Below are 24,830 nucleotides of genomic sequence, written 5' to 3'. Positions count from 1 at the left end.
TGGGTAATTTATAAGGAACAAAGATTTGTTTCTTCCAGTCCTAGGGGCTGAGAATCCCAAGTTTGAAAAATCTGTACCGTCAAGAGCCTGTGCATTTCGTTACTCTATGGCATACCGTGGAAGGATAAGAGAACATGAAAGAAACACACCCCGTAATCTCAGTACTTGGGAGGTGAAGGTAAGAAGATGAGTTCAAGGCCAGCCTCTTGTGCTAAGCAAGTTCAAGGGCTGGGCTCCTTAAGACCTCGTCCGTTTTGAAGATGGGTCCTAAGTTGCAGTGAGAGCTCAGGATGTTGGAGATGGCAGTACTGTGGGACATCTGCCAAGGAAAGCTGCAGGAAGAGTGGGGCCGGCCCAAGAGAGGCCAGGCCCAAACGAGGGGCCATGTGTGTTGCAGCTGCAGAACTAGAGAGGTGGGTATGTCCAGGCCCATTGGAGCCCAGACCAAGAGACCCAGATCCTAGACATAGAGATGCAGGGTTTGTTTGGATCTTGCTTTGGCCTAATAATTCTTTCCTGTGACTCCATTTTTCTCTTTTTGAATGAATTTTTTTGTGTGTGTGCCCTTGTATATTGGAAATACAACTTTTCTTTTTTTGTTGTAGGGTGACTCACAGTTAAGAGATTGTCTGGGGACTGGAGAGATGGCTCAGTGATGTAAGAGCACTGACTGCTCTTCCAGAAGACCTGGGTTCAATTCCCAGCACCCACATGGCAGCTCACAACTATCTCTAACTCCGGTTCCAGGGGACCTGACACCCTCACACAGACATATGTGCAGGCAAAACACCAATGCACACAATATAAAAATAAATAAATTTTAAAAAAGAGAGAGAGATTGCCTGGTGTCTCACAATAGAATTTGGATTCTTGTTTTTTTTTTTTTTTTTTTTTTTTGGTTTTTCGAGACAGGGTTTCTCTGTGTAGCTTTGCGCCTTTCCTGGGACTCACTTGGTAGTCCAGGCTGGCCTCGAACTCACAGAGATCCGCCTGGCTCTGCCTCCCGAGTGCTGGGATTAAAGGCGTGCGCCACCACCACCTGGCTGGATTCTTGTTTTTTGAACAGTGTTAAAACTGTTAAGATTTGGAGGATTTTTTGTTTGTTTGTGTTTTGTTGTTGTTTTGGTTTGTTTTTTTTTGTTTTGTTTTTGGTTTTGTTTTGTTTTTCAGGACAGGGTTTCTCTTTGTAAAAGCCCTGGCTTTCCTGAAATTCACTTTGTAGATCAGACTAACCTCAAGACTCACAGAGATCCACATGTGTCTGCCTCCTGAATGCTGGGATTAAAGGTGTGCGCCACCACTCCCAGCTGAGTTGGAAGGCTTTTACAGCTGAGTTAAATTCATTATGTAATTTAAAAAAATATTTTAGTTATATGGGTATTTTGCCTGCATGTATGTCTGTACACCATGTGTGTACCTGGTGCACTTGGAAGACCAAAGAGGGCATTGGCTCCTCTGGAAACTGGAGTTACAGATGATTGAGAGCTGCTTTGTGTGTGCTGGTAATGGAGCTCAGGTCCTCTGCAAGAGCAGTAAGTGCTTTTAACTATTGAGCCATCTCTCTAGCCTCCTGAGTGTATTTTGCATTAGAGGTGAACATGAAACTGTAGGGACTTAAGTGGAATGTTATTATTTAAAGTGATGTGTTTGGATGGACTTGTGGGTCTTACTGTTTATTAGAAGTTTGACTAGATTTGGGATCACATAGGAAACAAACCTCCAAGGTGTGTCTATGAGGCTGTTTCTGAGAAGGAAAGGCTCATAGGATGGGTCCCAGGCTGAATGAAAAGAGAGAGGAAGCCAGCTGCGCATCAGTTGGTCTCTCTCCTGACTGCAGATGCAGTGTGACTTCTTTGCCATGCCGGACTGTGTCCCCTCAAACTGTTAGCAACATTAAACTCCTCCCTAGTTTTTGTCTGGTGTTTGGTCACAGCAACAAGAAGGTAAATAACACAAATGTGTACCTGATCTTTTTCATATGTATAGAATTAAACCCAATTTTAGGATTGAAAGTATTCATTATTAAATGTTAATGTTTTGGATCTGGAGAGATAGCTTAGTGGTTAAGAACACTGGTGCCTTCCAGAGGACCTGGGTTTAATTTCCAGCTCCCATAAGGTACCTTACAACCATCTGTAACCCTAGTCCCTAGGGATTTGAAACCCTCTTACTGCCTCTGTGGGCACTGCATAGACATGGTGCACAGGCAAGCATGCAGGCAAAATGCCTGTATACTTAAAAAATAAAGATTAAATTTTTCCCCAAATTGTTTTTGTTTTTTGTTTGTTTTGCTCCCGCTTAAAATTTAAAAGCTTATTTTGAAACATATAGAAGCATATTTTTGCAGAAGGGGAGGTTGAAAGTAGGGAAAGCTGGCTCTGGGGAATACTTTTGATCCTGAGCAGATGACTCATTTAAGGCTGGGTGGCGGCGGTGCATACCTTTAATCCCAGCACTCGGGGGGCAGAGCCAGGCGGATCTCTGTGAGTTCGAGGCCAGCCTGGTCTACAGAGTGAGTTCCAGGACAGGCTCCAAAGCTACACAGAGAAACCCTGTCTCAAAAAACAAAAAGACTCACCTTTAGAGGACTGTGGCCAAGGTCACAGTGCTTTTGCTCTTCATTTTGGTGAACTACCTCCAATGAAAGGACACCAGAGTAGGAATTAAGGGAAACACGATTTCATTTGACTTTCCCCAAAGTTTACTGTAGTGCTTGACATTTTAAGCAAGTTCAGGTTCATCTCCCAACACTTTACAAATGCCTTTATAATACACCTTGTCATCATTGTTGAACTGCTGAGATGATCTGAAACTCTGAACCTAAAAAGGATGCCTATGATTACCAGTCTAGTGAGTGGTGAAGTGATGGGACTCCAGAGTTGAGGACTCCAGCGTCCCCAGCTTTCTCAACGAGTTCAACTTATTTCCACCTAGTTTTAAGAGTGGTGTGGATTTATTTCTGGAAGCATGCGTGTGTGTGAGCGTGTGAGCAAGGTATACATGCTAAGCAAACACTTTGATGAGCAGTACTCCTAGTATTCATTTAGTATTTTTTTATTGTTTTTATTTTATGCTTATTGATGTTTTGCCTGCATATGTCTATGTGAGGGTGTCAGAAGCCCTGGAACTGGAGTTACAGACAGGTGTGAGCTGCCATGTAGGTGCTGGGAATTGAACCTGGGTCCTCTGGAAGAGCAGACAGTGCTCTCAACTGCTGAGCCATCTCTTCAACCCCCTCATGTAACATTTTTAAGTAGATTCAAATGTTTGTCTGTGAAACATTTGGATACAATGAAATACAAAATATTTAAGAAGCCACTATGAATACATATAGTTGTCTCTTGATTGACATTTGGCATTTGACTTAACATCTAAAGGCCTAACCAGTGATTTCCAATCTGATTCTTAGAAAAAGAAACAAACAAACAAAAAAACAAAACAAAAAAAAAACTTCAAGGACTGTTAATGGTGGTTTTTTGTTTTGTTTTGTTTTTTTATTTTTTATTTTGAGATACAGTCTCACTGTATTGCCATAGCTGGTCTAGAATTCAAAAAATCTGCCTGCCTGTCTCCTGAGCTCTGAGATTAAAGGTGTGTGCCATCATGACTAGCTAATAGTGTTCTTCTTAAAAAAGATTTTTCAGCTGGACTGTAGTGGCGAAAGCCTTTAGTCCCAGCACTGAGGAGACAGAGGCAGGTGGATCTCTGAGTTCAAGGCCAGCCTGGTCTACAGAGCAAGTTCCAGGACACCCAGAGCTACACAGAGAAACCCTGTCTCTGAAAAAAAAAACTAAAACAAAACCAAAGAAGTGCAGTGGTTGCGGTGGCGGTGGCGGTGGTGGATTTTCCCCTATGTAAAGTTGTAGGTTAAATTTTCTTTCTTTTTAAAAACAGGACCTTTCAAATTTCAAAGCGTTTTAAAATACTTTATTTCTGAAGCCAAGATGGGCTAGTCTCTGTGAGTTTGAGGCCAGTCTGGTTTACAAAGGGAGCTCCAGGCCAGCCAAAGTCACCTGGAGAGAGAAGCTATAGGCTTGCAGCATTTTCTCCTTAATAGTTTTAAACCTGTTTTATGTGTATGAATGTTTTGACTGGATGTTTGTGTGAGCCATATGTGTGCCTTGTGCCTGCATAGATCAGAAGAAGGCATTGAATTCTCCGGAACGGAAGTTCTGGTTGTTGTCATCCACCATGTAGCTTTGCACCTGTCCTGGAACTCACTCTGTAGCCCAGGCTGTCCTTGAACTCACGGAGATCCACCTGCTTCTGCCTCCCGAGTACTGGGATTAAAGGCGTGCGCCACCACCGCCCAGCTAAGAACAGGTGTTCTTAACTGCTGAGCCAACTGTCCAGCCCCACATTTTCTAGTCTTAGTTGATTGTAAACCATTTGGTGATTGAGTAAAATTATATAAACATATTTGTTGATTCTGGGCATAAAGAAGAAAAATTTCTTTCTTTTGTTTCTCTCTTTCCTCTTTATCTCTTTTTCTTTCTTTTTCTTCAAGGTTTGTTTCTTTTGTAACCCTGGCTTGTTCTATAGAACAAGCTGGCCTTGAACTCAGAGATCCACATCCCTCTGCCTGTGCTGAGATTAAAGGCATGCACCACCACCGTCCAGCCAAATTATCGTATTTTCAATAAATATTCAAATTTTCTGAGTTAAGAATTGGGAGCTCGCCGGGCGGTGGTGGCGCACGCCTTTAATCCCAGCACTCGGGAGGCAGAGCCAGGCGGATCTCTGTGAGTTCGAGGCCAGCCTGGTCTCCAAAGCGAGTTCCAGGAAAGGCGCAAAGCTACACAGAGAAACCCTGTCTCGAAAAACCAAAAAAAAAAAAGAATTGGGAGCTTGTTTTCAAACATGAGTATCAAATAATGGGAGGCATTGCTGCTTAAGAGAACCTGGACTTTGGAAGTTGTTCTAGCTTTCACTGTTACCGAGTATTACTGGCCAGGCAGTGTAACCTTTGGATACTTGGCTTTCTTTTTTCTTTTTTTTTTTTTTTGTTTGTTTGTTTTTGTTTTTTGTTTTTGTTTTTGAGACAGGGTTTCTCTATGAAAAACAGTCCTGGCTATCCTGAAACTCACTCTGTAGACCAGCCTGGCCTCGAACTCACAGAGTTCATCCTGTCTCTGCCTTCTGAGTGCTGGGATTAAAGGTGTGTACCACCACCGCCCAGCAGCTTTCTTGTTGTTAAAAATGAGGGTTTTTACACACACTGTTGCTTATTACCCAGTGTAGGTGTTTAGTAGGTGGGAACTGATGAGAATTAAATGTAAACAGTGAAGGTCTCTAAGAGCTTTAGTTGGAGCTCAAAGCCTAGTTAGTAGTCATCACTTTCTGAATGGACTTTAAATTCCATTTTTCTCCTGAGTAAGCAAACCTGCCCTCCCTGTCTGGTGGGAAGGAGAAAACAAAGGTTACCGTTTTTTTGTTTTTTTTGTTTTTAATTGTTGTTTGTTTGTTTTGTTTGCCAAGTTTTACTCTGGGAAAAACTTAAAATATAAACCTCAGCAAGCCAATTGGAGCAAGAGCACTTAGGTGTCTACTGAGTGTGTTGTTACAAACACTTGAGATGTGGAAAGTGAGACACTTAGGAAAGGCAGGTGAGTATACCCTGGTTTCCCAATCCATATCCAAATAGTTCATTATGACACCTGATTAAATTGTTACACACCCAGCCTGTTGTGATTTCCTCCCTGAGTTATACTCTCCTAAGAGCTAGATCAGCAATCATAATAATTCAGCATTTGTTTTTCAAGTGATCAGCATCCCTTTAACTTCTGAGTAGATGGAAGTTAGAACAGGGTTAGATGGAAGAAAGTACTTCACACACTCTCCTAATATCCCTCTACATAGTACTTGCGATGGATTGGAACTCCAGGATATTTTGGTTCCCAACAATAAATATTGCCCATCTTTCTCTGATGTTGTCATCACTTAGACTTTTGTGTAAATTACTGTATCTGAATGCAGCTCCTAAATCATCAGGAGGTCAATTCATGGCAGGGAATTCTGTCCGATGGGCCTGCCTGAGGGTGTTTGGCAACAATTTCCAACATTTGCCTTATGGCAAGAGTTTAGAGGGAAAAGGAGCCTTAGGTGAGTTTAGCCTTTGTTCCGATTGCTCCTGTTCTTTCCGTGTTGTCTCAAGTCCCATCTGATGTCAGTGGGTCTGCATGTAAGCAAACCAGTTCACTGACTTCATACGCAGATCTTAACTCATGGTGGGCGTGGCCTGATGGTAATCTTTTTCTCATAGAATCACTCAACATATTGAAGATAGCCAGAATAGTTTCTGACACAGTAGAAACAAAACTAATAAGGATGATGTGTAAGAAACGAGGAAGAAGTCTGGCAGTGGTGGTGCATGCCTTTAATCATAGCACCCCGTTTCAAAAAACCAAAACCAAACAAATTGAGTGGCCTCTAAGGAAAATACCTAGGGTCATTCTATGGCCCCCACAGGCATGCGCGCACACCTGTGTGTGTACACACACACACACACACACACACCCCTGCCTACATGTAAGCAGAGAGAGAGAATGAGAATAGGGGGAAAAAAGCTGTCAGGGTAGAATAAGAGTCATTCATTTTCTTTTTTTTTTCTTTGTTATTTTTTGGTTTTGGGTTTTTTTTGTTGTTGTTGTTGTTGTTTGTTTGTTTGTTTGTTTTTTGTTTTTGAGACAGGGTTTCTCTTTGTAACCCTAGCTGTCCTGGAACTTACTCTGTAGATCAGGCTGGCCTCAAACTCAGAGATTCTGCCTCTTAAGTGCTGGGATCAAAAGTGTGCACCACCATTGCCTGGCGTTTGTTTGTTTGTTTGTGACAGGGTTTCTCTGTCTCTAGTCCTGGCTGGCCTGGAACTCATTCTGTAGATCAGGCTGGCCTGGAACTCAGAGATCTGCCTGCCTCTGCCCCCTGCCTCCACTGCCGCCGCTGCCACCAGGCGAAGTCACTCATTCCCTAGTGTATGATAAGGCATGACACTGGCAAGCAGGGCTAAGGATATGCTGAGCCTATGTGAGACCCTGGATTCAACCCCCTAACACTCTAAAAGAAATCGATTTGAAAAACAAAAAGGATAGGCTGGGCTGGAGGAATGGTTCAGTGGTTAAGGGCACTTGCTTCTCTTCCAGAGAACCTGAGTTTGGTTCCTAGCACCCATGTTAGGAAGCTCACAGCCATTTGTAACCGCCTTCCACGGAATCTTCTGTTCATCACACAAATAGCATATATATACAGATAAACATGCACAGAAGCAATAATCTTTTTTTTTAAAGATTTATTTATTTATTATGTATACAGTATTCTGTCTGCATGTACACCTGCAGGCCAGAAGAGGGCACCAGATCTCATTATAAGTGGTTGTGAGCCACCATGTGGTTGCTGGGAATTGAACTCAGGACCTCTGGAAGAGCAACCAGTGCTCTTAACCTCTGAGCCATCTCTCCAGCCCGCAATAATCTTTTTTTAAAAGACAAAATTATGATCTGTTGACTTCAAATAAATTTACTGTGAAAAGAACTGAAAATTTCTGAGGTTATCGAGTCTAACATTACTTCTGTTTTACTTCTTTTTTTTTTTTTTTTTTTTTTTTTTTTTTTTTTGGTTTTTCGAGACAGGGTTTCTCTGTGTAGCTTTGTGCCTTTCCTGGAACTCGCTTTGGAGACCAGGCTGGCCTCGAACTCACAGAGATCCGCCTGGCTCTGCCTCCCGAGTACTGGGATTAAAGGCGTGCGCCACCACCGCCGGGCCTGTTTTACTTCTTTTTGACTGTCAACTTGATGAGATTTAGAATCACCGTGGAAACAAATTTCTGGGCTTGTCTGTGAGGGTTTATCTAGATTAGGTTAATTGAGGTGGGAAATCCTGCCCTGAAAGTGAGCAGCACTATTTCATGAGGGGGGTACTGGGCTGGATAAAGAGGCGGATAGGTGAGCATAAGTGCTCACCCTCTCTGCTTCCTGGTAGTGTGCGTGCCATGTGACCAGCTGCTTGACAGTCCTGCTCCCTGCACTTCCCTGCCATGATGGACTGCACTATTGAGCCGTGAGACACAATGCATCTCTCCTTCCTTAAGTTGCATGATAGCTAAACATGTTTCTGCTGAGAAAGCACTTGTGGCATCAAAGCCAGTGGAGTCTGTTCTAGGAAACTCCCCTCCCCTCTGGCATTAGAAAATACATGTTGACACTAGATGGGAATAAGGTAGCTTTTGACTTACACTGGCAACCAGCTTGGACAGTGTAACTGAGGTCGTTTTTTATGACAGCTTTATACTGGCTTTGGCAATGTCTTTCAAGGTTTTAAAATGTGCATATTCCTAAGGGAAAAAAAATGAAAATGCTCATCAAGGTCTGGTTCTCAACCTTCCTAATCCTGCAGCCCTTTAATATGGTTCTTCATATTGTGGGGATCCTCAACCATAAAGTTATTTTTGTTGCTACTTCATAACTGTGATTTTGCTACTGTTAGGAATTGCAATGTAAATATTGTGTTTTCTGATGGTCTTAGGCAACTCTTTGTGAAAGGATCATTTGACCCCCAAAGGGGTCCTCGACCCACAGGTTAAGAGCTGATGATGAAGATGTTTGTGACCAGATCTCACAGTGTAGCTAAAGTTGTCCTGGAATTCTCCCAGTAGCCTAGAATGGCCCTGAATTGCCCAGAGAGAATACTGAATACTGTTTCGTTGTTGTTGTTTGTTTTGTTTTGTTTGTTTGTTTTTCCTCCCTGAAACAGGTCTGTGTCCTAGAACTTGCTCTGTAGACCAGCCTGGCATTGAATTCACAGAAATCCACTTGCCTTTGCCTCTCAAGTGCTGAGATCAAAGGTGTGCACCACTATACTACCTTCAGAGAATCTGATTAAACTGCTTAGAGTGGGAGGTTTAGGCATATGTAGATGATTTTAAGTCTTCTTAAGTGTTGGGAGTGAGGTTCAGTGGTGTGGCCTTGTTTCTTGAGTTCGTTCCCCAGCATAAGACGAAAAGTGCTTCCTTTTTTTTTTTTTTTTTTTTTTTTTTTAATGTGTGTTGGTGTTTTGCCTGCATGCATGTCTGTGTGAGGGTGTCAGATCCCCTGAAACTGGAGTTACAGACATGTGGGTGCTGGGAATTGAACCCGGGTCTTCTGGAAAAACAGCCAATGCTCTTAACCTCTGAACCATCTCTTCAACCCCTCAAAAAGTGATTTTTGGAGGTGGGTAATACTGAGAAACACTGTCCTTAGATGACCCTGCTCTGCCTGCTTCTGTTTGCCAGCTTGAAAGCTCATCCTAGGGTGATCCAGGGTCTTGTGCATGCTAAGGTAGTACTCTACCACTGACCTACATTGCCTGCCTTTTACTTTTAAAATAACTTTTCATTTTAGAATACATTTAGATTTACACGAAATTACACTGATAATACATAAAATTCCCGTGTTCCCTACACTCAGTGTTTCCTGTTTAACAGTCTTAATGTATATTCATCACAGTTAACTATAATGACATATTTTTTGAAATAATCTCATTTGAGCCTGGCATGGTTGCATATGCCTTTAATCCCAGCACTTGGGAGACAGAGACAGGCAGATCTCTGAGTTCCAGGACAGCCAAGACTACACAGAGAAACCCTGTCTCAAAAAGAAAAAAAAAATTTTCATTAGTGTGTACACACTATATATATATAATACAATTTATTGTTATTATTATCATTATCATTATTTGAAGCAGATTTCACTTTGTAGACCAAGCTGACCTTGAACTCAGAGAGATCTACTTGTCTCTGCCTCCAGAGTGCTGGGATTAAAGGTGTGCACTACTATGCCTGGCTTGTATGTATACTTTTTAAAGATTATTTTTGTTTTTAATTATGTATAGATGCACATGAGCGTAGGTGCCCACAGAGGGCAGAGGCATTGAATCTCCCTAAAGCTGTAGTTACAGAGGATTGCCACTTTTGCGGGTGCTGGGACTGAACTGAGATCCTCGGCAAGAGCAGTACATACTTCTTTTTTTTTTCTTTTTTTGTTTTTTGTTTTTTGGTTTTTTTTCCAAGACAGGGTTTCTCTGTGTAGCTTTGATACCTGTCCTGGATCTCGCTCTGTAGATCAGACTGGCCTCAAACTCACAGAGATCTGCTTAACTCTGCCTCCCGATTGCTGGGATTAAAGGCGTGAGCCACCACCACCTGGTAAAAAGAAAACATACTTCTTAACCATGAACCATTGCTTCTGCCCACGGAAAAAATATGTGTTTTAAGATAGTGTGTGTGGGGGGGGGGGGGGGGGGGAGGAGAGAGGCTCTTGTTGATAGCTCAGACTGTCCTCAGATATAACTTCCTAGACCAGTAACACTGGTTTGCAGTATTTCAGATTGTGATGGAGAGACGACTCAGTTGGTTATAGTGCCTGCTGCATACTTTCAGACTCGACTCCACGTTAAAAGCCAGAGGGTGATGGCGCACTCCTGTAACTGAAGCACTAGAGCCTCGAAGTCTGTGCATGTCAGGTCCATTGAGATTTGTCTTAAAAAGTGAAGGTTAGCCGGGCGGTGGTGGCGCACGCCTTTAATCCCAGCACTCGGGAGGCAGAGCCAGGCGGATCTCTGAGTTCGAGGCCAGTCTGGGCTACAAAGTGAGTTCCAGGACAGGCACCAAAAACTACACAGAGAATCCCTGTCTTGAAAAACCAAAAAAAAAAAAAAGTGAAGGTTAAAAAGGGAAGAAATGAAAATTTGGAGTTTTGTTTGTTACCTTTGGAAAGGGGACTGGAGAGGTGACTCAGAGGTTAAAAGTACTGTCTGCTTTCCCAGAGGACCCAAGTTAGATTCCCAGCACTCACATGATGGTTCCAGTTCTAGGGGATCCTTCACCCTTTGCTGGCCTCCAAGGGCACAGCTGCACATTGATTGCACAAAATCAGGCAAAACACTCATACACACAAAAAATAATTGTTAGAAAAAAGTCTGGAGAGATTATCTAATCCAGATTAAACATTGTACATAAAGGAAACTAAATTCCAGAAGTAAAATCTTGTCCTTGAGTACAGAGTACACAATCAAGACAAGAAACTTTGTTTTGACTTAACAGTCTGGTTGAGATAAATCACTGTCTCTGTGGTTGCCAGCGGTTAGGAATTTGACAGTAGAGAGTACCTTAACTCATCTTCGTATAGTACCCTGAAGTAAGCATTTGTTGAATGAAAGGTCTCTGAGTGGAGGGAGGGATGTGGCTTTTGTACTGTGTTGAATGGCCTAGCACTGTCCGATTTTCAGGCATGTGATATGCATATGAACTGTTAGGTTTGATGCGGATTGGACACCCAAAGGAGGTAGTGAGAAAGGAACCTAGAAAGCCAGTTATACTCACTGTAGAGAGGCTCTGTGTGTGCTCCGTAGTCCAGGTTTGCATAGGCTCTAGGGGTTAACCTCAGGTCCTTGTATGTGCAAGGCAAGCACATGACTAAATGGCCAACAATGACCCTTCTTCCTACACCCCCAGTTGCTAATCCCTGCAGGTGTTGCCATACCTGGTTTATGCAGTGCAGGCGATGGAACCCAGGGCTCTGTGCATGCTAAACTAGACAAGCACTCAGCCAACTCAGCCCCAGTTCCATAGTGACCTTGTGCTTCCCCTTTCTTTCAGGATCTGACTGGCATAGAATCCATGGAGCAGTGTCGCCTTGCTTTGGAGCAGCATAACTGGAATATGGAGGTATGGGCACCCATCTACCACACTCACAGCGAAGTCCCGCTGCTACAGCGCCTTCTCCCATTATGTTATATCAGAATTATAGCTTCTTTGTGTTTAAAATCCACGCGTAGAGGTATAGAAACTCTGAAAATAAAGAATCCCATTCATGTAGTGCCTCTGTCCTTATCCCTTCCTATGAACAGGTGTTCTCACCACCATGCCTGTGGTGGTCATTACACTGCAGTGTTAGCTGCTTTGAGGTAGTTCTGCTAGAATGTGACTAGCATGGAAACCCCAGGACAACAGAATTCTCATTTTGGGTTCATTAATTGCTCTGAGCATAAAACTTATATAGATTTTTTTTTTTTTGAGAGCGTTTTGTTTTGTTTTTGTAGCCCTGGCTGTCCTAGAACTCGCCCTGTAGACCAGGCTGGCCTAGAATTCAAAGATCTGCCTGCCTCTGCTTCCTGAGTGCTGGGAGTAAAGGCATGCACCACCCCACCCCCACCTTTATGTTTAGATTCTTGATGCTAGGCTGTGATGGTGTGTAGCTTGAGTTTTCCTGTCTGGCCCACAGTCAGGACAAATCTCTCTCATCTGCCAATCCCACAGCCGCTCAGACCCAACCAAGTAAACACAGAGACTTATATTGGTTACAAACTGTATGGCCGTGGCAGGCTTCTTGCTAACTATTCTTACAGCTTAAATTAATCCATCTCCATTAATCTATACCTTGCCACGTGGCTCATGGCTTACCGGCATCTTCACATGCTGCTTGTCATCGTGGCGGCTGGCAGTGTCTCTCTGACTCAGCCTTCCACTTCCCAGCTTTATTCTCCTCCTTGTCCTGCCTATACTTCCTCCTGCCTGACTACTGGCCAATCAGTGTTTTATTTACCAACCAATCAGAGCAACACATTTGCCATACAGAACATCCCACAGCACTTCCCCTTTTCTTTTCTTTTTTCAAAAAGGAAGGTTTTAACCTTAACAAAGTAAAATTACACATAATTTGGGAATTTGGGCGTAGCTTCTCTTACTACTTCCTGCTGGAGGGGGGCACTGTATCTTATGGGGACACAAAGAAAATTTTAGGATTATGGAATAGTCCGTGAGGGTGTATCGTCTGAGCCAGTTGCCTTGAAACGGTTCTGGATGTTGGATCATCTGGGCCATGGTGTCATCGGAGATCTTTCAGGGGGTCTTGGCTGGTCAAACCTGATATATCTTAATCTGAAACAAATCCATAGCCTCTGGCTTTCTGTGGGAACAAAAGCAGAGTCTCCTTTCCAAAGCAACATATCCTTACATCCAAATTTTGAAGTCAAGGTATCTTTAAAATATACATATTGGTTTAACTCAACATCTTTTACTATCAAATGTTTTTTCTGCAGTTAAAAATCCCAAAGACAACACAATCCAGATTCTCTGTATAATATTCATCTTCACGTGGCTTATTTTTTATATTAATTTTACTGTCTCTTTAAAGACTTTATTTTTTAAAACTATGTATTTGTTTCTATAACTATATATATCACCTTTTTTGTCTCTTTCAAGCCTACGTATATTTTACACACATTGTAAACTATTACATCTGAATCTGTCTTATTGTGAATCTATTGCTTTAAACTGCAGCAGCTGTGGCTGCTGGCTCCGCCCACCTCAGCTTCCCAACATGGCGGTGGTACGTTTGCTCTGGGAGCTGTCGTGGGTCTATGCTTTTATCCAAGCAGCGTGTAGCCCAGAAACCTCTTTTTTTGTTTTGCACTAGCAAAGGCTAAATCCACCATGCAGCTTAATGTGCCACTTGCAGAGGCCTCATTCCCGCCATACGTGTGCACGCTAGGAACCCACCAGTAGCTCAAACCGGCAGCTGCCACTCATTTGAGAGAGAAAATTAGGAGGCTGTTTTTAGGTCTGTTTTGGAATCTTTTTCTCAGTTTTTAGGTAGAAACTCTTGCCAACACGTTGGGCGCCATTTGTAGCTAGAGTTTTCCTGCCTGGCCCACAGTCAGGACAAATCTCTCTCACCTGCCAGTCCCACAGCCGCTCAGACCCAACCAAGTAAACACAGAGACTTATATTGGTTACCAAACTGGCCGGGCGGTGGTGGCGCACGCCTTTAATCCCAGCACTCGGGAGGCAGAGGCAGGTGGATCTCTGTGAGTTCGAGGCCAGCCTGGTCTACAGCGCGAGATCCAGGAAAGGCGCAAAGCTACACAGAGAAACCCTGTCTCGAAAAACCAAAAAAAAAAAAAAACAAACAAACAAAAAAAAAAAAAACTGTATGGCCGTGGCAGGCTTCTTGCTAACTGTTCTTACAGCTTAAATTAATCCATTTCTATAAATCTATACCTTGCCTTGTGGCTTACCGGCATCTTCACATGCTGCTTGTCATTGTGGCGGCTGGCAGTGTCTCTCTGACTCAGCCTTCCACTTCCCAGCTTTATTCTCCTCCTTGTCCCGCCTACACTTCCTCCTGCCTGACTACTGGCCAATCAGTGTTTTATTTACCAACCAATCAGAGCAACACATTTGCCATACAAAACATCCCACAGCAGTGGTGCACACCTTTAATCCCAGCACTTAGGAGGCAGAGGCAGACAGATCTCTGTGGATTCAAGGTCAGCCTAGTCTACCTGAGCAAGTTTCAGGATGGCCAGGGCTACACAGAGAAACCTTGGCAAAGAAAAGAGTAGATTCTTAAGGGATATCAGCTGACCACTTCTAGTATATTAGCAGCTTATATATGCTGGCTGAAAGAGATCCTCTCTCAAAGAGAGTGGACGGCACCTGTGGAAATACACAGAGGTCATCACCTGACCTCCAGCATGAGTGTGTGTGTACACAAAATTAAAATTTTTATTTTTTTTCTATGGCGTAATTCAGTTTATCCTTTTCATATTAGTCTTTCATTTTACTTCATTTAGGTGTCTGGGTCTCTAATAAGTTTCTGTTGACATCATAAATCTATGAGTATATTTTAAATTAAATATTTCAAACAAAAACAAATATACTTGGGGGAGGGGTGAACTAGGCATGGTAACACCTACATGTCAGCACTTGGGAAGCTAAGGAAGAAGGTCGGGAGTTGAGCCCTGTGTGAAGTACATAGCAAAGCCTGTCTCGGAAGAAGGGAGAAGAAAGTAGGGCAGTCCTGTGCCTCCCTTTCAGCTCCTAACCCTGAAATGTTTTATGTAGTACACTTTCAAATTTCTGCTCATCAGATGTGGGAAAAACAGCTTGTCTGTGAGTTGCTTGCATGTCCTCTCTTGCTCCCCATTTCCTTCTTTCTTGGGGTAAATTGCTGTTGACAGGTATGTGTTTACCAAAGATTGAATATTTTGTGAGCTAAAGATTTATATCTTTTTGTTTTGTTTTGTTTTTGGTTTTTCGAGATAGGGTTTCTCTATGTAGCTTTGGAGCCTGTCCTGGAACTCACTCTGTAGATCAGGCTGACCTCAAACTCACAGAGATTCACCTGCCTCTGCCTCCCGGGTGCTGGGATTAAAGGTGTGTGCTCTCACTGCCTGGCTATATCCATGTTTTTTATTCCTTCATATCTGATGAGATTACTTTGCATAGCTTAAATGTGACTGGAAAGGTTCATTTCCCAATGGTATTGTCTTGTCTTTTTCCAATTACAGAAACAAAATATGCCTATGAAAGTTTAAACACAAAATTCTTACGCTTTGTAGAGAAACCTGGGGACCAACCTCAGAAGGTGAAGCTTGGCAGCAAGCTCTTCTACCTGTTGGCTTAGTGAGTTTCTACTGCTGTGATAAAAAGACCATGAGCAAAGTTTATTTCAGCTTACAGTCAGTGCCACATCACAGTGGCACTGAGGGACATGAGACCAAGAACTGAAGGCAGAAGCTGAAATAGAGTCTGTGAAGGAGTGCTGCTTACTGGCTTGCTCCTCACACTTGCTCAGCCTGCTGTCCTGTATTATCCAGGACCACCTGCCCTGGGTGGAATTACCCACAGTGAGTTGGGCCCACTCATATCAATCATTAGTCAAGAAAATGCACCACAAACTTGCCTATAAGCCAGTCTCATGGAGGCATCTTCTCTGTAGAGGTTCCCTCTTCCCAGATGAACCTAGCTTGTGCCAAGTTGACAAAAAGCTAATTAAGATACCCACTGAGCCAGCTTGCCAGACCTGAAAGATTATTCTTTGCCCACTGAGTATGATTTGACTGCCTGGAATTAATCAAACCATAAAGGTTAAGTCCACTTCTCAAGTTTAGAAGACACATAGCCCTCCCAAAGAGGACACCAACTGTGAGTTCAATGGAATTCCAAAATGATCCTCAGGCTTAATTCACTAGAAACACACTGAATTCACTTAGTTCAATAGAAACACACTGAAAACTGTTCCATAGTCCTGATAATAGTTTTTGATAGGATACTAATGTAGGTTAAAAACCAGCTAAGAGACTTCGAACAGGATTTCAAAGGCTTCCCACATAGGAAATTTGTATATCCATCTTCTGTGGAGTCAGGATGCATTACCTTCCTTATACAGATGGGTGACAGTATGCATAAGCTACTGACAGCCAGAGACATATACCTTTTTTTTTTCTGGAGCTGGTGACCGAACCCAGGGCCGCAAGCGCTCTACCACTGAGCTAAATCCCCAACCCCCAGAGACATACACCTTAGTGAAGTGTCCAGAGTGGGTTTTGGTTTTTCAGGTTGTTGTTGTTGGTCTTCATTATCTAGGCATAATTGATTTGATTGGCTGCCCATATGGTAGAATGCAGTCTCCAAGTTGACAGACACCCAGTTATCCAAAGTCCCCCACCCTAAATCATATGGCTGGTCTTTCTGACATTACCACATTTTCCCCTCAGACTGTTTATTAGGTGGAGCAATCCCAGTAATAATAACAAAAGAGTTACTCCTATCAGGTAGAATAGGTCATTGAGGAGAAGCCAGACATCTCTTTGGGTATGGCCAATTTTGTCACAAAACTGAGACAGAAAGCTTATTTTCAGAGACAGAATTTAGAGAATGAAGGGTTTTTTGTTTTTGTTTTTGTTTTTTTAAACCTGAATATTCAGATTTTTTTTCTTGGTGAATTTGTTTTGTTTTGTTCTGTTTTTGAGACAGACTCTCTAGCCAAGGCTTGACTCAGACTCTCTATATAGCTCAAAATGACCACCAACTTTTGACCCTCCCTTCTCCACCTCCTGAGTTCTGGGACTAAAGCAATGGTTTATGCCTCATACATGCCAGCGCTCATCAACTGAGCTACATCCCAAGCTCTGAATATTCAGATTAAGTCGACCTTCCCTTCAAATTCCTCCCATTTTGAAGAATTTCTCACTTTTTTTTTTTTAAACAAATCTGTTTCTTTACTAAAAAAAAAAATTTCAGGGCTGGAGAGATGGCTCAGCTGTTAATAGCACACTGGCTGTTCTTCCAGAGGACCCAGGTTCAGTTCCCAGCACCCACATGAAAGCTTACAACTGTCTGTAACTCCAGTTCCAGTGGAGTTACACCAGTGTACAAAAAATAAAGTTAAATTAAATTTAAAAAATTTTCAGATTAATTCTACACATTAAGTTTCCTTCAATTTTGCACATAAAGAATCTAAGGCTTGTGTTTTGTTGGTACTCATTGAAGAACCACCCTTTCCTGGATGGAGACTGAAGCAGAGGGGTGGGGGGGTACAGACTGGGAGGGGAGAATGTGGGGAGGCAGGCTGTGGCCGGGATGTAAAATAAATAGTTGAATTTTAAAGAACAGAGAAAGAATCTCCGACTCGTAAGTTAGTCTCTTTCCGTGCTATGGGGCTGTATTCAGACTATACTCTCTTTGCCAAAACTGCCCACTGCACAGCCCTGGAGGTGCTGTCCTACTGTATTCTGTGGACTGCCTTTCCTGGGGTTGTGTGGCAAAGCACGTTGTACTTTTGCCATTCTGAATAACACATATTAGTAATAATGTGCTTACTGTATAAATGTGGCTTCAAGACAAGTTGCCGATTCCACCAGGTAAGATTTCTCATTACCCCATAGCATAGCAGGATAAAGGTCCCTTGACATGTACTCATCAAGTGACCTTCGTGTAGTGTTGACCTTGTTTTGAGACACCAAACAGTAATTTCCTCTTGGGTGGATTTGAGCATCACTGAAGTTCTGTGTTCTGTTTTCCTTCTCAGGCTGCAGTCCAGGACAGACTGAATGAGCAAGAGGGTGTACCGAGTGTTTTCAATCCACCTCCGTCCCGACCCCTACAGGTTAATACAGCTGATCACAGGATCTACAGCTATGTTGTCTCAAGACCACAACCAAGGGCAAGTTTTGTAGCTAGAATATCCCCCTTTTTAACGATTTCACCCATTTGGTTTTGTTATTTTCGTGTGATAGAGCAAAAGAAATATTGGCAGTATAAACTTGTTAGGTATGGGCCCTTGGAAGACTTAATGGGTTTATCAGTTTTCCTGGATCTTTTAATGAATTGCTATAGGAACTATTTTTCTGTTCTTTACTGAAAAAGTATTTTCTGTACCTTGTTTTGAGCAACTTGCTTTTGAAATGTCTGCTGCAGGCTGAATAGAGCTGCTTCGAGCATATGTCTGTGCCCACATGCCTGCAGGAGCCCATGGAAGCCTGAAGAGGCACTGCATCCCTGGGGACTGGAAATGGGCCATTGTGAGCCACCATGTGGGTGCTGGGAACCAAACCTGGGTCCTTTGTAAGAGCAGTAAGTGCTCTTACCACTGAGCCATCTCTTCAGGCCCTCTCTCTCTCTCTCTCCTCTCTCCTCTCTCCTCTCTGTGTGTGTGTGTGTGTTTTGTTTTGTTTGGAGACATGATTTTACTCTGTAGCCCAGACTGGCTGTCAACTCAGTCTAAACTCAGTCTAGCCTAGGCTGGACTGGAAATCATCATATAGCCTGGGCTGGACAGGAGCTCACTAAATAACCCAGACTAGTTGGCAACTCACTACAGCCTAGGCTGAATTGGAACTCACTGTGTAGGACAGGCTGCCTCAAACCTTGGACATTCTTCCTGCCTCAGCCTTTGAGTTCTGGAATGGTTGCATGAACAACCTACCATACCTGGCAACTTTCTACCATTAAATTGCAATCTGATAAGTTTTTTGTGACTTGAGTTTACTTGACTTCAGCTACTTTTAAGGAAGTGCTTAGAGTCTTTGGGAATTCTGTGCTGCTGTTTTGAAACTGGTCCTGAAGGACTGGTGGCATAGAGGTGGTGCACTTCAGAACGCACCAGTTGACTGCTCCTAGGGTGTGTAGAGGTCCAGAAAGAACTAATTTACTGCTCCCTTCCTCCTTCTCTCCTCCTCCCCATTCATTCCCTTCCTTCCTTTCCTTCACTGCCTTTGCCTCCCCCCTCCCCCTTTCTTTCCTTTATAAACATTGTTGTATCACATTTTATTAATTTGTGTATGTGTGCATGTAGTCAGAGGACAACCTGCAGAGTCAGTTCTCTCCTTCCACCGTGTGGGTCATAGGGAGAGCAGACCCTCTGCCTGTTGATCCACTTCCTCTCTTTTCGAGGCAGCATCTCAGTATGTAGTCCAGGTTATCATCGAACGAACTCTGGATCCTTTTGTCTTAGCTTTCCTATTTACAGTCTGATTTCTCATGATCTGTTTAAGGAAATTAGATATATAACTGATCATGAACTCCGAAGAACTTTCTGGAGCTTATCTTATCCTTGAGTGATGACACTCATCCCTTGAACATCCATTTAGAATTTAAAAAAAAAACAAACAAAACTTTTTAAAGCCGGGCGGTGGTGGTGCACGCCTTTCATCCCAGCACTTGGGAGGCAGAGCCAGGAGGATCTCTGTGAGTTCGAGGCCAGCCTGGGGTACCAAGTGAGTTCCAGGAAAGGCGCAAAGCTACACAGAGAAACCCTGTCTCGAAAAAACCAAAAAAAAAAACCAAAAACTTTTTAAGCACTTCAGTAAATCCTAGAACAATTAAAAGTACTCCATTATCATACCCTTTTTTGCTTATGTGTCTGGAGTACTTTAATGTTGCAAAATGGCTTTAGACGGTGGTGCATGCCTGTGATCCTAGCCCTGGGGAGGCTGAGGTGGGAGGAGCTCTAGTTCAAGGGCAGCCCAGCTCTATTGATGGGACACTGCCATGGAGAAAAGGCTTGGCTACAGAGATTACTCAGCAGTCAGGAGTACTTGGCTGCTCTTCCAGAGGACCTAGGTTGGATTCCCAGCACCCACATGGTGGCTCACACTTATCTGTAGCTCCAGTCACAAGAGGATCCAGTGCCCTCTTCCAGCCTCCACAACTCCCAGGCACACACATAATACACAGACATCATGTTGGGAAAACACCCATACACATAGAATTAAAATTAGAATTAAAAAAAGCAGGCAAACAAAAAAGGAGTGCTGAGGCAGGAGGATCACAAGTTTTGAGGCTAACCTGGGCAGTGTAGTGCAGCCATGTCCCCAGATAAATGTGGAGCTTAGTTACCCTTTTCCATAGAGGATACACTTCCAGGGTAGAAACCCGAGACTCTGTACTGCTAAGCCTTATTACTTAATGCTTTTTCCATCTTCACCAAGCATTTACCATCACTTTTGCTGTTGAAGGGGCAGCAGCAAGGCCAGCATAGATTTCTCTTCCTTCACAATGTTATGAACAAAAGATTGGTTGTTATTGTAGATATTAGCAACCTTACCATATGGTTTCCTGGCTTATTAAGTCTTACCTGTTCACTTAAATGGGTCATTTTGTGATTTCCCTTTGCCATATCAGTTCCAGCTAATTATTTAGTTTTGTTGTTGTTTTGAGACCAGGTCTCCTATGTAGCCTTACCTACCCTTGAACTTGCTGTGTACAGCAGGTTGCCTCAAACTCACAAAGATCCACCTGCCTCTGCCTCTCCAGAATAGGCATTAAAACCGTGCACCACCATGTCTAGCAGGGGCCTTGTTTTTTTGTTTTTTGTTTTTTTCTAAGACAGGGTTTCTCTGTGTAGCTTTACACCTTTCCTGGAACTCACTCTGTAGCTCAGGCTGGCCTTGAACTCACAGAGATCCGCCTGCCTCTGCCTCTGCTGGGATTAAAGGCGTGCACCACCACCGCCCAGCGCAGGGGCCATTTTTTTTTTTTTTTTTAGTAAAATAAAGATTACTTGAACACAAGCAACACCCTGACACATCTGCTAACCAGGATGGCAACTAAGATTCTAATAGGCAGGTGTCATGTATGGAATGCTGGATGAAGAGATTCTTCCTGAGTGGGAAGTGAACAGCATGGCACACTATTTTACCACACTACTCAATTTGCAGTTTAACACTTACAAATTATTTAGTTTTTGAATTTTCCACTTAATATTTTCAGACCTCAGTTGTCTGAGGATAACTGAACTGTAAAAAAAAAAAAAAGCCATAGATAAAGGGAAGAAAGACGTAAGTAGATGAGTACAGACTTGCCAGGTAAAGGTTCCTGCTTGAAATACTAGCATTCAGCTGCCTGAAGCAGGCCAGCCTGGGCTTCCTGCTGAGTTCTGGGACAGCCAGGACTATAGAGACAGCCTGTCTCAAACAAACAAACAAACAAATAAGAAACTCCAAATTCCTGGAGCAATACATAACTCAAGGAGTAGTTGTCTATATACCCGTTTCCTCAGCTTGAACTGGCTCACTTTGTGATTGAGACCCTGGTCCCCATTCAGCTTTAGAGCTCCCCCTGATGATACACAGGACATGTTGACACGGTGTGACAATAAGCCCTGTTTGTATATGACAGCAATAAGATAAGGTTAATTAATGTTATTACAAAGATTAGTAGCTATAAGGATTTATCCTTATGATAATAGACTTATACAAGTGTCCAAAGTAATAATAATCATCTCTCTTGATATTTCTGTGTGCCATATGTTGATGTTTAAATATAAGATGGAAAGAATGAATATTTATTACGTGGGGAGAAACTTGAAGTTGACGATGAATATAAGTAGTTGCTGGAGAATGTTATGGAGATTAAAGATAAAAATCCTGTGGAAAAAAAATAATAGTCTTAGATGAAATAATACCAAAAGCAGTAGCATCGAAGGCTGAGATTGCCAGGAAGAGGACACTGTATATTATAGAAAGAAGAGTCACCGTAGTGGGGTCAGGGGCATGGAAATACGAACTAGCCATTTTCTGAAGTGTTGGACATTAAGAGAATGAGGTCTCTAACTTTGTTTTTGGAATTTCAGGGGCTGCTTGGATGGGGTTATTACTTGATAATGCTTCCATTCCGGTTTACCTATTACACGATACTTGATATATTTAGGTATGTACCTCTGTGTTTATGTACTACCAGCAGCAGGGTGGGCTCTGAGACTTAGAGTGAGCTTGATGCTCAATCATTTGTTACTAGCCAGTTTGTTACCAGATTAAATATTCTTCCTGCACTCTCTTTTTGTATAGTAAAAAAAATGTTTTAAATTGTTCCATAGTGGAAGGTGTTATAAATGGCTTTAAATCGGTCCTGGCTGTTGTTTGTAGGAATCAAATTAATCTGCCTGTATTTTTTGATCTTTCCCTCCCCCACCACGTTTGTCACCACTACATTCCCAAGTTAATCACCGTGCTCTTTCCTTTCTAACCACCATTGTCCATCTCCTAACTTCATACTCCAGGAACTTTTACCCTAAACCACTTCTTCTCTACCTCACTACAGTCCCAGAAGATTTTCTTGTTCTGAAACAACCCACTTTGCCATAGATTGTTGGCATCTTTCTAGGCAGTGTTTTGTACATTTCCCTCTGCCCTGGCAGTGCTTAGTTGTCAACACTGGAACCCTTTCGTATATATACCCATTTGTTTCATACTTTCACCATCAAGCTTTCTTTGTGTACCATTCAAAGAACTTACCATGGGAAGCTATAGTGTGTGTCCAGAGCTAGGAAATGTTGAGTGTGACCTGACTTCTGGCAGATCAGGCTTAGCAAAGAATATGGTCTGGAGCTACACCCAGGCTTTGTCGGAGACTGAAATGTTCATTGGAGGCTAGGTGTGGTAGCACGCACCTATAATCCTATTGAGAATGAGGCAAGAGGATTTTGAGTTTGGAAAGGGATGGGGAGAGTATGATGAATGAGCATGACGTGCAGGCCAGCACATGGAGCTGGAAGTACAGTGTGTACACAGTGCCCCTTCCAAATTCAGGGTAGCTTTTGCTCTGCTCTGAATAGCAGAGGCTGGAAGTAAGGAGCCAGCCACTGCAGAAGTTCAGGGATTGGATAATTGTTTCCCCTTGGTCTCTTGTTTAATGGCATCCTTACTGTAGCAAAGAACACCCCCACCCACCCGTAGCCCTGACCGTTCTAGAACTCTCTGTGTAGACCAGGCTGGCCTCGAGCTCAGAGGTCCGCCTGCCTCTGCCTCCCGAGTGCTGTGATTAAAGGCATGCGCCACCACCACCTGGCTAGTGCAGACTTCTTAGTGGCTACTTGCTTTGTAGTTTTTCCATCTCTTTTATTCAGGAATGGGCATGTGGAACCATAAAATCTTTCAAAATCACAATGAAAACTGAGTCGACACATAGTTCTTAAATTAAGTTGGCTGTGGAAATACAGTGTAGTGAGAAACAGTAGACTTAAAGCCTTTACCCCTTCCTAGAATTTGGACACTTAAAAAGAGATAACCCTAAATAATCTTTTCAGAAAAATAGTCAAAGTACTGGCCTTCTGAAACACTCATAACTGCTTCCCTATATATAGAAGTAATGGCATTTTATGTCTTTAATTTTCTTGGCATGTTTGTATTGATGAATTTGGTTTAATGACTTAGGAAAAACTAAATATCATTGAATACATGTGGAGAATTTGTTAAAGTATTAATAGGCTCAAGAATTGGTAAAGAAAGTATCAGAGTGTAGTTATTTTTTCCTATGCTAAAAAATTCAAGTAAATATTGTTTGCTTTCCTTTGGAAAATATACATGGCATGTTTTACTAATTTTAATGCAGTGGTGTCATCCAGGCAACTTAATGTGAAATGTCCCACTTCATCCTCTACCCCACTGCCTTCTATGGAAACCCAAAGCATAAAGAAGGGGCAAGGTGCAGTGTGATAGGCTCTTTGGGAATAGATGTATGGGCTCATTAGGCAATGCATCCTTGACTCTAAAGTCGCTAACAGTACACCACATCTGGGTCAGTTTTATGGATGCCATCAGTGCAAACACAGTGAAGCAAAGTTACCTGCCCCTCTGAAGAACAAGTAAGTTGTGACTAAGTTCAGGTTTGAAGTCCCTGTTGATAACCTGAGTAACTTGAGAGTATGAGTTAAAATCAGAATCCCAGAAGGACATGAAGGAGAGGAAGCTGCAAGGAGGAGGATGCAGAGGAGGTGTCTGCTCTAGAGCAGTGTTTGTCCTGTGCACTCTTTGACTAGGACACATTCCTTGTCTCCGTTGTTCAGTGTGGAAATCACTAACCACGTGTGTCTGTTGAGCACTTGAAACATGACAGGTGTGACTGAGGCACTGAATTTTAGCTGTATCTAATTTAATGTATTTAAATTTATAGCCATAAGTAGTTAGTGGCTGCTATAGTAGACAGTGTCTAGGATTGTGATCTTCCTTACCCAGTCCTTCTAGCCCTGTTTTTCTACAGAAAGCACTCAGGAAGGGTTAGGCCAGCATTGGAATGCTGTAGTCCTAGTGGTGTGCACTCTTTTTGAGCAGATAGTGGAACACTTGACAGCCTTGTGGCTTTTGAGCCAGGCTCTACACTCCAATTTGATGGCCTGCTCACTGACCATTCATTCCTTTGCTGCCATGCCTCTGGCTCTGTTGTAGAAGTCTGTACAAACTGGCCCACTCCATATGCACTACAGGAAGCCAATTCATGTGATATTTATTCCTTCCTCCCCAGGTTTGCTCTTCGTTTTATACGGCCTGACCCTCGCAGCCGGGTCACTGACCCTGTTGGGGACATTGTTTCATTTATGCACTCTTTTGAAGAGAAATATGGGAGGGCACACCCTGTCTTCTACCAGGGAACGTACAGCCAGGTCAGTGCCACAAACCAAATAGATGCCAACTTAACAATATGATTCTGTCCTCAAAGGGAAGTGTAGTTTAGCTCTGATCATGTTGCTCTTATACTCAAAAGACTTAAATAGCTCTTCATTGGTTACAGAATTTTT

At 42.8% G+C, this 24,830-nt stretch overlaps 1 protein-coding gene across 2 annotated transcripts in view; it reads left to right on the top strand.

Annotated features, from left to right (window-relative positions):
- Positions 1-24,830, top strand: part of Faf2 (Fas associated factor family member 2) — a 43,863-nt gene that overhangs the window by 7,517 nt on the left and 11,516 nt on the right. The window contains exons 2-5 of one of the 2 annotated variants that reach the window (XM_052727828.1): positions 11,630-11,698; positions 17,847-17,924; positions 21,891-21,967; positions 24,557-24,695. In XM_052727828.1, coding sequence (XP_052583788.1) covers positions 11,630-11,698; positions 17,847-17,924; positions 21,891-21,967; positions 24,557-24,695 — 363 coding nt within the window. Of the gene's footprint in view, positions 1-11,629; positions 11,699-17,846; positions 17,982-21,890; positions 21,968-24,556; positions 24,696-24,830 lie in introns of both variants that reach the window. The other variant, XM_052727827.1, reaches the window with a different exon arrangement.

Source organism: Peromyscus californicus, unplaced genomic scaffold, assembly GCF_007827085.1.
Source record: "Peromyscus californicus insignis strain IS unplaced genomic scaffold, ASM782708v3 Scaffold_8__1_contigs__length_139910024, whole genome shotgun sequence".
In the NCBI taxonomy this organism is placed as follows: domain Eukaryota; kingdom Metazoa; phylum Chordata; class Mammalia; order Rodentia; family Cricetidae; genus Peromyscus; species Peromyscus californicus.
This window is presented reverse-complemented; position numbering and strand designations above follow the sequence as displayed.